At 35.4% G+C, this 12,227-nt stretch overlaps 1 protein-coding gene across 1 annotated transcript; it reads left to right on the plus strand.

The window, feature by feature from the left end:
• Positions 1-616: 616 nt before the first annotated feature.
• On the plus strand, positions 617-3,590 carry LOC116166830 (mitochondrial proton/calcium exchanger protein-like). Its single transcript, XM_031481986.1, has 3 exons — positions 617-883; positions 957-2,872; positions 3,085-3,590. Exons 1-3 carry the CDS (start codon positions 838-840, stop codon positions 3,442-3,444), a joined length of 2,322 nt encoding a protein of 773 aa, XP_031337846.1. The 5' UTR covers positions 617-837; the 3' UTR covers positions 3,445-3,590.
• Positions 3,591-12,227: the final 8,637 nt, after the last annotated feature.

Genomic DNA, 12,227 nt, shown 5'->3' on the forward strand with positions numbered 1-12,227 from the left:
GTATATTTTTTCTTAAGAAATGAATAGGGTTCGTTATAAGCACTTGACATTAGTTGTACTTTTCTTTGCTGTATTAATAATATTAAATATGCATAATAGATTCGTAACTTTGTTGAACTACCCCTTCCGCTTTCAATACGCAGTTCTGACGCTTTGTAAACGTCATAAACATCTGATCACCGCGTTTATCCCTTAGACCATATAGTACATGGACTGCTATTCGCCCTATGCTTTCAATACAAAATGGATGGTCACGGATAGAGGGCACTGTAGTCGTGGGTATGTGAATCTCAGGGTAAACTAAAGTCGTGTAAACACCACTAGGATCGCTTAAAGAGCAGCATTATAGTAACCGCGTAGTACGGGAAGCTTTAAATGCTCTTCATTATTTACTATACGTCCACAAATAAGAATAAGTTTGTTTTTTTTGGGATATCTAGGCGATTAATTAATTGACGTTTGTTAATTTATAGGTTGACAGTCTCAAATCGTGTCTCATCGGACAACTTCGGCCAGACTCGTTTACCCTGAAACTCACATACCCAGGCGATGTCCTTGACCATATTTTAGTTACAATTAGCAGTCCATGTACTATATGGTCTAAGGTTTATCCCCCAAAAGCCGACAGTTGGCAGAAAAATGAGGTTACATTTTCCCTCCTTATTTAATTCACGTTTCTTTACGTTTGGTTATGTCAGTTGTCATCGTCACGTCTAATATTGGAATTTCCCCAAACACAGTTTTGTATTGAATGTGAAAATTGTGTATTTGACCGAAAATCTTGCATGCCACTTGTTACCACGTACTTGTCACTTTACAAAATCTACCCTTTCTAAGATGCATGCCCTTCTTCGTTCATCACACTCTTACAAATTACTGAAACGTAAGTAATTATGTTGTAATAATGGATTATCCGAAAATCCTAATTTCAAGGTCTTAATTTTATCCAATTTTAGGTTCCACTCATTCAAATCGGGCTTTAAAATGTTTATGCAACGAGAGTGATCAAATAAAAAAATATTCGTCGGTACATTTCCAAGTTGCGATTCCGACAAGTCTTATCCACACAACGTCATCGCACAATAATTTAAGACCAAATTATCTTCATTCTGCAATTAGGAATTTTTCGTTAACACATATAAGTTTTGACAAGGAACCTTTAAAACCGTCATCAAAAATTGAAGTCACAGTTCAAGAAATAAAGAAACAAAAAGAAGAGTTACCCGCAACCGCACCGCCCAAAGCAGTTGTCAAGAAATCACTGAAGCAAAAAATTATCGACGAATTAGTTCATTACTACCACGGTTTTAGATTATTGTTTATAGACGTGAAAATATCCTCAGGTTTAGTATGGCGTTTATTGAAAGGAAAGTCCTTAACCAGAAGGGAACACCGATTGCTGGTAAGAACAGTAGGCGACATGTTCCGATTGGTTCCCTTTTCAGTATTCATTATAGTACCTTTTATGGAATTCCTTTTACCAGTATTCATTAAGCTGTTTCCGAGTATGTTGCCTTCAACATTTGAAACTACCTCCGAGAAGGAAAATAAGATTAAACAGAATCTAAAGGTAAAGCTAGAAATGGCAAAATTTTTGCAACAAACCTTAGACAATATGGCCGTGGAACATAAGGATCACAACTCCGAGCAGGCGAAAGAATTTAACGAATGGTTTCATAAAGTACGACAAAGTGGCGCCGAAGTTACTAATCAGGAAATAATGAAATATTCGAAATTATTTGAAGACGAAATAACCTTAGATTCCCTGTCGCGCAACCAACTGATTGCACTGTGCAAAGTACTGGAAGTGCAAACGTTGGGAACAAATAATTTTTTACGTTTTCAATTAAGAATGAAGATTCGCTCGTTGGCCGCGGATGACAAAATGATCCAAAAAGAAGGTATCGATTCCTTAACACTGTATGAAGTTCAACAAGCTTGTCGAGCAAGGGGGATGCGTGCTTATGGTTTACCGGAGGTACGATTGAGAAGTCAGTTAGCACAATGGTTGGATTTAAGTTTAAACGAAAAAGTGCCTCCATCATTACTGCTTTTATCGCGAGCTTTAATGTTACCCGATGCGATACCGACACATGACCAGTTGAAGGCTACAATTTCTGTTTTGCCTGTGACAATAGGAGCACAAACTGAAGTCGCTATTGGCGAAAAAGAGGGTAAAATTGACAATAAGATTAAGATACAAGTAATTAAGGAAGAGGAAAGGAAGATTAAGGAAGAGAGGAAGGAGCAACGGGAGCATTTGAAAAAAATAGAGGAGGAGAAGAAAGAAGTTTTAGTGGATAAAGCACCAATTATTACGGCCGAAGCAACTCCTCATCTTCAGGACACTGCTAAAGTTGTGTCTGTGACAACAGAGAAGCCTTTAGAAGCTAAGACTGAGGAATTAGTGGCTAACGATTTGCAAGTTATTGAGCATGCTTTAGAAAATATTTCTAAGGATACAAAGAAGTTTGTGGTAGAAAAAGAGGTCATTCAAGATCTCAAAGAAGAAATGGCCGATTACCAAGAAGATGTTCAGGAATTAAAGCAAGCAACTGCGGATGAGGTAAAACCGGCAGTGCAGGAAACTAAAGCTGCCCAACGTCTCTTCAAAAAGATCAATAGAATGATTGTAAAATTGGACACGGCCGTCGAACATTTACAAAACAAAGAGAAGCAGTTGAAAAAAGATCTCGAAACTGAGAGCACCGATAAGAAGAAGGAGGAATTGCTGGAGATTGATGAGATATTGGATGCAATAAAGAAAGTAAAGACGCTTCCCGATTATTCTAGATTGGAACAAATTAAAAAAGTCCTTGCGAAAATGGATGATGACTCTGATGGTTCTCTTAAAGTCGAAGACGTACTTAAGGTAAGTAGTAATTATAGGATCTTCTATTTCAAAATTAAATATAAAATAGTTGGATGTATGCTCTAACCTTGACCTTGACTTACATAACAGAATAAGGTTCAATTTTACATTAAGTAATTATCTGCCTTAGTTTTTACAATATGTACAATCAATTAAAAAAACGAACGATTAATAATTTCTTAATGGTCCATCTGATATAAGTATTTTTTTAGGTGATCGAGCTAATAGGAAACGAAAATGTTAAATTAAGCGGTAAGCAAGTGGATGAAATCATTGATCTTCTTGAAAAAGAGGAAATTTTGGAAGTGGAAAATAAAATCGAAAAGGCCCTACAAAAACAAAGAGAAATAAAAGCAGAAGCACAAGCGACAAAGTCTTCGGAAGTGAAACAAGCGTCCGAGGATGACACTCCAGTAACGCCCAATGAAAAAAATGAAACAAAAGTATCTTTTAAGTCTGTAGACGAACCCAAATCTCCACCATCAAAAATGGAATCCCAACCTTCAATACTTCCGCGACCTCCGATTAACAGTATTGATCCGAAAAGTAGGAATAATTCCAAAACTCTTTAATTATTTTTATTTTTAGTGCCTGTTATTGAATTTGTCCAGCTGTAGATTTTAATTTATCACATTCAGACAGTAGCAAGTTTTCTAAATAATTTTATTGTTCATAAAATGTACAAATAATGTAAAATAATAAATTATAGAAAAAGGTATTCTTAAGAATAACACTGTTGTGTAATGTAAAAGCACACTAATGTTTTTGTTGTATATTGATAGACTTAATTTGGCATTGTGCTAATATATTATTAAGAATCTCGTTTCTTAATAAAGCATGTATCGTGTATTTATTATTGATTTTATACATCGCACGTTCTTGAATGAAAACGGAATTATCAAAAAGTAAATTGCACAAGTACCAACGCTAAAACCGTAAAAAACGACAAGCGCCTACCTGAAAGTTAATATTTACACCATTGGGTGCAGTCTTCATCATCTCAATAAAACTTCCACTTCAAAAAAAAATCCTATATATGCTGAATTCAATTTTCGCTCACACTCGCCAACAGTAGAGTTCCTGAGATAAAATATACCTAACCCTTCTGAAATTTTAGACTAGATAACTTCAAAATGGTGTCCTGTAATAAGGTGCTTGGCGAAATCTCGGAATCCTGTTTTTCGATTTTCACCAAAAACAATAAGGCTTCCAGATCTTCGTAAGAGCTATAACTACCCTCCATTTTCAACTTGATTGCGTGAAAATTGCGATCTGTATTGTGGTGACAAGAAAGCGTTACGCATACACTCAAACATTTTTTTAAAATCGCATTTTCGCGGTTCATGTACCTCATGCGAAGCTTCTATGGTGAAAAAAGAGTTTTATTTTTGTACCCAAAAAGGGAGCATAAACAAGCGCCTATACAGGGTGGTGCCTAGAGCAACGCAGCATAGGGATTTCAATGGTAATTTCTTTATGGCCAATTGCTAGTTCCCTAAATTATTTTAGAGCAAAAGTCTAAATACGTTTCTTTTAGAGAAAAAAATACTGCATCTGTTCATACTATTAGTTATAATTTTCCATTTTTCAAACCCGTAGAAATCGAGAAAATAAAAAATTACATTTATATAAATCAGTGATGCTTTGGAATCTTTTAACAAATTACAAGCGCATCGCATCTAAGTTATCGTTGTTTGACGTCGAACGATTTTCATATTTAATTCTGTTTGAACTAACCGACGCAATAAAAGGCATCTTAGGGTAATGTTTTTTAGAGATTGTATGGTGCATCTACATCAGATACTATTTGTTTATCATTTTCCGGAATCAGAGTACCTACACAATCGAAGGAAAAAAACTGATTTGAAGAAGGCTTGTTCCTAAACTTATATTCGGACTTTCCGCTACTGCAGCCAAAACGTTGAATGTATTGTCGTTTTCCTGATGGTTTTGACGGACATTTTGAACGTTATTGCACTTGCAGTTCTTTAACTAATTTATACACAAGTATAAATTTAATATACATCAAAGGCAAATAATGAAACGTGATCGCAGTTTTTTTAGGAAATTCCAAGGCATATTTGATTTATTGTAAAATGAACCTTTTTACTTTGTCGATTTCTACGGTTTTGAAAAACGGAAAATTATAATTAAAAGTATGAACAGATGCAGTATTTAGACTTTTGCTCTAAAATAATTTGGGGAGCTAGTAATTAACTATAAAGAAATTACCATTGAAATCCCTATGCTGCGTTGCACTAGGCACCACCCGGTATATACTTTTTCGCTGCGCAAAAATGTGGACGCTTGTAACAAGAACTGGGAGATGAGGGGGGTTATTTAAGTGGTTAATGACAATCTAAATTTTGCTATTAATTATACGTATTGATGCACAACGTAACGGGTATAAAAGTACGAGTAGAACTCAATGAAACGGCATAATGTTTTAGTTCATAAAAAGTATTATCAGATTAATGCATCAGCATTCCACTGTAGAGAAACATGCAAATGTAAAGGTGCACTTATTACAACAGCAATACTAGAAGATTGTTATGAACTATACTTACTTACCTGTCTAAAATTTAAAATATCTACCTATGCCAATTAAGCGGCATAATGAAGACATGCCTGAAAGAATTGTGCTGAAAAACGGTCGGTACAAAAAGGTCATGGTTCAAACTAAAATAAATACCATATGCGATCAAAAATGAGTTGCTGTCGAGTCACCTTTGGAATTTTTGTTTACATGGGAAATCGTACTTAAACTTCCAAAGGCGACTCGACAGCAACTCATTTTTGATCGCCCGTTACTTACCTCTAATAACAAAACCTATAGAGGTATGCTGATAGAAATGACAGTTTGGCCTTTGACTGAGGTTCAGAATTGGAACCCAATGCAGCGTGATACCTACTTATAGCACAGATTTATAGTATATTTAAATCTGTGCTTATAGCTTCCTATCCTACCACATGTATAATAAGAATCAAAGATTTGGATGCCTATGGAGAATAGGTATACCTAATATAATACAGTAGAAGTGTTGTGTATCACACAGCAAGTAAAAATTGGTGGTAGAGAGGTCACTACGCCGCTCTACACAGGAACAATTTTTATAAAACCCTCCAATGGCAAAAACATAGTAGGTATATATATGTAAGCAAAAGAGGCCCAACAGACATTTCTCGGGATAAAAGTAAATATTTGGTTTCAAGTAGAAGTAATAATAAAAACACACCAAAGTGTGACCAACATAAGCTCTTCAAAGCCATGTGAATTGTTGAGTTTTTAAATGCCTAAAAATTAGTTTTATAATCATTCATGTCGCAATTTGGAGGAATTTGATCCACATTAAAAGAAATACTACCTACCACTATCATTTCTACGCTGTACATCACATTTCATTATGATTCGTTTTTAATTCAATTTGACGCTAAGCCTGATGATGGAGTGATATCAGCTCCTAAATCGATAGCTAAAAGAAAAATAAAGCATTATTTTATCGTGTCACAACACATACCTACCTACTTACCACGTTTCATTTAAATATCTTCATAAATAAAAAGTTAGCATTGCATATGCTTTAAACCAAATTCTTGACACTGCGCTAAACCAGAAAATATCGGTACGCACGGAATCCTTGGACAAGCCCTTTCAAATTAGCCCTTTCAAATGAGCCCTATATCGCCCAAATCGGTTCAATGGTGTAGAAGGAGTAGGTACGTGTGACGGACGGACGGACGACAAAGTGCAGCCAATACGCTAAAAAGAGTGAGGCAGCAGGTCGATGCATCAATCGATATCTATTTTTCATTTTTTTATTTGTTATTTCATTTTGATTTTAAACACTCTAAATCTGTGGTTTAACTATGTAAGGTTGCCATAATAATATCTCAATCAATTACCTACATTTTAATATGCATATGACGTAATGTTAATTTCTATGAAAAAATCATCAAAACGATTTACTTAAAGCGCATTTCCGCTTGCAATCATTTCCCATTTGTAAGATGCAACTTCTGTTAAAATCTAAAAATCCGGCCACAAATATGAAAGATAGCGTTGCATATGTGCAATCCATTTTTGACGTGCTACTTCAATTTCTGTTCATAAGAAGAATTTCATTTCAATGCTTTTCTAAGTAAGAAAGTTGGAACTGCGCATGCGGAAATCTAAATTTTGAAATTAACGTTACATTTTCCTTTGTTCCAAGCGCCTAGTATCACATTTCGTTTAAATTCTTCCATAAATAAAAAAGTTGGCACTGCGCATGCGCAAAACCAAATTTTGAAATGGCGTTTGATTTTCCTTTATTCAAGTGCCTATGTATCAAATTTCATTCAAATACTTTTATAAATAAAAAAATTTGCAATTCGGGTTATAAATGGTCGAGATGCGAAAAGGTGACTGTGAATGTTGAATCGATTCGACTCAACTTTTGGCATTGCGTATTATATGCCTAAAGCTGTGCACATATTGAATTTCATGCAATTCAGTTCATAACTAACGGAGATGTCAAGCGATTGGTCATTTCTAAACAAAGCTATCGTTCACACGGACAGATAGATGGACAGACAGACAAAGGAACCGACGGACAGACCAACAGACAGCAATACAAATTATAAACGATCTCTAGGATCGTTAATAAACGGTAAAAGTGTAAAATTATGGAACATGTAAAAAATGGTGGTTTTTTACAATAACTTTTTTAGCAATAAAAGCAGAAAAAATTCCTTCCTTGGTGCAAGCCTCGACACCATAACGATCCAAATAGCGCAAAGTAGAACAATAGCTCTTAAGATAAAGAACTAGTAGCGTCTCAACGGATGACGGACAGACAAACAGACGGACGTACGGACAAAGTGGCCACAGTAGCGCATTTTTTTATTTTTGTGGAAATGCGCTAAAAAGAAGAAAAGGGAGGGAAAAAGGAGTTGTTTGTAGATAAGGACAGCAGTGATGTTGAGAGCGAAGAACATTTTGAAAGCTGTTCAAGTTAATCATAATTTCCAGATGAAGCAAGCCAATGAAATGCACGATGAGGCTAAACAACACAGGCATAGAAATCAAAAGAGGCAGAGAGGTGCAAAGGAGGCAGAGAGAGAAGTAAAATTTCTCTGCCTGTTTTCCGCTTCTCTGCCCCTAGCAACGAAACAATACGTCGCTGTTTGAATATGATCAGCGAAATGTCAAATTGGACGTATACGTATAAAAAAAGAAATTTTTATGAATTTACGACCCCCTACCATAGAGTATATATTATTTACTCTATGCCCCTACAAATCTTACAATCGATAAACGTGAAAGAATTTTTTATCGTGCTATTAAAACACACACTTTAGTCTCTTGGTATATACTTGCCCCGTGTTTTTCGCCCAAATGAGCATTTGTCCTAGATAGCCAAAAAAAAAACTGGCAACGCTAGCTTAGTGCATTCCTTTACTTACAGCAATATTGTAGTTTACAGTTGAACAAATATGATGCTTATAGGTACTAAATGTGTTCTTTTTTTAAATACCCTTCAAAGTCATTGTTGTTAAATTAGCGCGGTTCCACTTATCCCAGTGGAGATTATTTTACCAGAAGCAGGCATATTAATTCGTGACCAACTGCACGAAAGTATTGTTTAAATAATATTTAAACAATAACAGAAGATAAGTAGTCTTGTCGTGTGGCAGTATTTCTATAATAAAATTTATGTATTACTAATAAATTCCTGAATGGCAGAACATTTAGTAAAATAAAAATGTGGCAAGTAATCTAATTAGTTTTAAAGAGATACTCCAATTTTTTCATTGTTAAATTAAATTAACTTCTGGAAAGTCGCTTGATATCTACAGTGATATTCATGTAGAAGTAGACATAGGGATTTCCTATAGGAATTTCCTATGTCTACTTTTACATGATAAAAAGTCTCCTGAAAGACGCCTAATTTTATGCAACCAAAATAACTTTTTGAAACAAATAAAAATCCAGCTGTCATATTAATTATTAATTTGAATATTGTTGCTTTAGCTTCACAGAAAGTAAATCTCTTAAGCTCCTATAACTGTTATCGGCACACTATCAATTCGAAATATCAACTTTTTCTTTAGTTGAATACTTCGCACACGAACCGAAATTAGAATAGGGAAGTCAAAGCGATAGGTAATATTCAAATTAATTAATATGACAGATTTGTTGTAGGTAGTTACTTTGGTTGCATAAAATTAGGCGTCTTTCAGGAGACTTTTTATCATGTAAAAGTAGACATAGGAAATTCCTATACGAAATCCCTATGTGTACTTCTACATGAATACTTATCACTGTATATGTGTATTACCTTATGCCTACTGCATATAAATAATTACCACAAATTGTTAGTCACCTGGGATAGTTTTAGTTTGTTTTAATTTGTCAAAAAAATCATTATAGTCTTTTATTTCAATGTATAAAATAAACACGTTCAATTTGCCTTTATCAATTTAATAATCAAAAGGAGCTTAGTTCAATCGTTTGCAGCATATTTTCGCAACCACCTAATTGTCCCAATTAACAATTAATTGCCAAGTACATCTTTAATTTATTTCAACTTCTCTCAATTTTATAATGTTTCTGCCTTTTTGTTTGTTGAATCTAAATTATGTGTCTACGTGCACGAGTCAGTGTAGCGTAATTAATGCCATTAGAACAGTAAAGTGTTCCTGTGATGCAATTTCAAAATCATACTTTTACGTTTGTGGCGCCGAGTATATTAAAGTACGGTTCTGTTCTATCAGCTGTTAAACATCAAAATCATATGTTTCGTGGTCGTTGCGATGACTAATCAGTAGATGGCGCCAAACACAATACAATCAGGTAGCGCCCCTTCGAGGAGTTGAATCAAACGAAACGCTCGTCTTCGCTAGTGGTCAAGTATTCTAGGACTTGGGAGTTACCAATTTCTTACGGGTTCAAAGGTGTCGATAACAACCGACCGGGTACCGAGTTCAAGCGAAATGTGTCTATCAGCCTGGTATGTTGGTTTTCCGCAGCCAAGATTGAAAATCTCTAGGTGTAAAAGTATCGCGGCGCGTTAATAATAATTTAAAGTGTATGTAAAAGAAGTGCATCGGTTTATTAAAAAAAATGTACGTTAATTGTGTGTGAAAATGGCATTGAAATGTCGCGAGGAATTAGTTGGAAAACGTTTCTTGTCAGTGAGTGGTTTTTCAAAATTAAAATTAGGAAAAGTTAGTGAGTGGGGGTGGCGATTTGGAGTGATACGTGCTGCTAGTCATAAGGATAATACCCATAAGGATCTACAGGTAATTGTGTGTTACAATATGTAAATTATAAAAAAGGGGGTGTGTACCCTCGACCTGGATTACGTGATCTGATGATTGATAGGGGTGCGGAATTTTTCAGCTGGTGCACTATTCAGCACTGCGTTACGTTTTTAACAGGTGAAATGTAAATTTCGCCTTTTGTATTTTATTTAAATTTGATATAGTTATTGTCCAAACACCTGCAGTGGCTATGATTCATTTCATAAGATACTTATGGCAGATTCGAAAGTAAAAGGTCGTGATAAAAATAATTTCTGGTATTCAGTACGGAGGTAGGTAGGTACTTTTAACCAATCGAAGAAACGTAAGAAGTTCGCTCTCCAACAGATGTTATATTTTATGTAGGTATTCAAATTTCCATAACCAGGAAATTAATGTAAAGCCTGCTGCTGTTGGTTTACAGTTCGATCCTTGAATAAGAGTATTGTGCGTAATCATTTCGTCTTTGATTTTCTTACAAAGTTAGATAAATATGAGTCTCATCATAGGCATCTCGTAAAGTAAGTTGAATATCTCCTGATTACCCGGCATATAATTGCATAGTTTGACATTATTTTTAAATAGACCGACAGGTGAGTTACATAAGAGGATTTGGCATGATCCACTGTTTATTTCGTCTATCTTGACATAGTTCTTATATTTTGCAATACACTTCTATTTTGATGTTTGAGGAATTTTTAGTGTCTGCATTATAGGTACGCGGCATTACCCAAGGCGTTATCTCTACCATGTTATACAGGGTGTCCAATATTTGTTGCTTTTAATGAGAGATCCATTTGCAACTCGGTGGTTTATTTCAGTTTAAAAATGTATTAGGTATTGCAAAATATTTCTCGTTTAGCACAGTAACTACTGAAAGGTGGTAAAAATTCACTAAAATATGTAAAAAATGCATGTTGATATGGTAGAATATTCTGCCTTAAAAATATTTTGAATTATACAGGATACGATCACCAAGTAGGGGACCAAAAAGTTACATTTTTTCAAATGGAGCGGGCTGTATTTGGTTCCAAATTTTAATTCTACACAAAATCCTACGTCTTTTAGCGCATTTCCACAAAAATTTAAAAAAAAATGCGCTATTGTGGCCACATCGTCCGTCCGTCCGCCCGCTTGTTCGTTGAGACGCTACTAGTTCTTTATCTTAAGAGCTATTGTTCTACTTTTTTCGCTATTTGGTTCGTTATGGTGCTTTTATTACTAAAAATGTTATTGTAAAAAAACCAACAAACCGTTTTTTACAAGTTCCATAATTTTACACTTTTGCCTTTATAATTTTGTATTGCTATCTGTCGTCTGTCTGTTGGTCTGTCAGTCTGTTCTTTTGTCTGTCTGTCCCTCTATCTGTCCCTCGATCTGTCCGTGTGAACGATAACTTTGGTTAGAAATGTCCGATCGCTTTGACATCTCCGTTAGTTGTGAACTGAATTGCATGAAATTCAATATGGGCCGAGGGGGTAACCACTCTAGTGAAAACGTACACGTATTTCTAGAAATCTGGAAATCACTTGCGATTTTTAAGCGATTTCGTTGATTTCTCGAAAACCACTTGGGATTTCTGGTTGATTTCCTGGAAATCACTTGCGATTTCTCATTGATTTCCCGGAAATCATTTGCGATTTCCCTATATTATGCAATGATTTCTATAATTTCTTTAAAGTTACATAGGATTTGTGGCGTGTGGTGGTGTTGTAAGGTAAAAAATGCAAAGCAAATACGAACTACGTTCTGCAAGTTACGCAATTCTGTGCATTCGTGACCAGGTTAGCCAATCTACGCTTGTTAAATATTACAACGCACACGTACGTAGCCACCTATCCTACGCTATCATCACCTGGGGCTACTCTCCTGCCTCGCTCAGACTTCTCGTCCTGCAGAAGAGTATTATCCGCCGTATCTGTTACGCAGGTGCACACGATCATTGCCGGCCGCTCTTTAAGCAACTAAGGATCATGTCCATTGATTCCCTATACATATACAATTGTTTGGTATATATGTTTGAGAATAAATCGGCTTTCACTACAAACGAGGAGATCAACCAGGGCATGAA

The sequence above is a fragment of the Photinus pyralis genome, unplaced genomic scaffold, assembly GCF_008802855.1.
Source record: "Photinus pyralis isolate 1611_PpyrPB1 unplaced genomic scaffold, Ppyr1.3 Ppyr1.4_LG3b, whole genome shotgun sequence".
NCBI lineage: Eukaryota > Metazoa > Arthropoda > Insecta > Coleoptera > Lampyridae > Photinus > Photinus pyralis.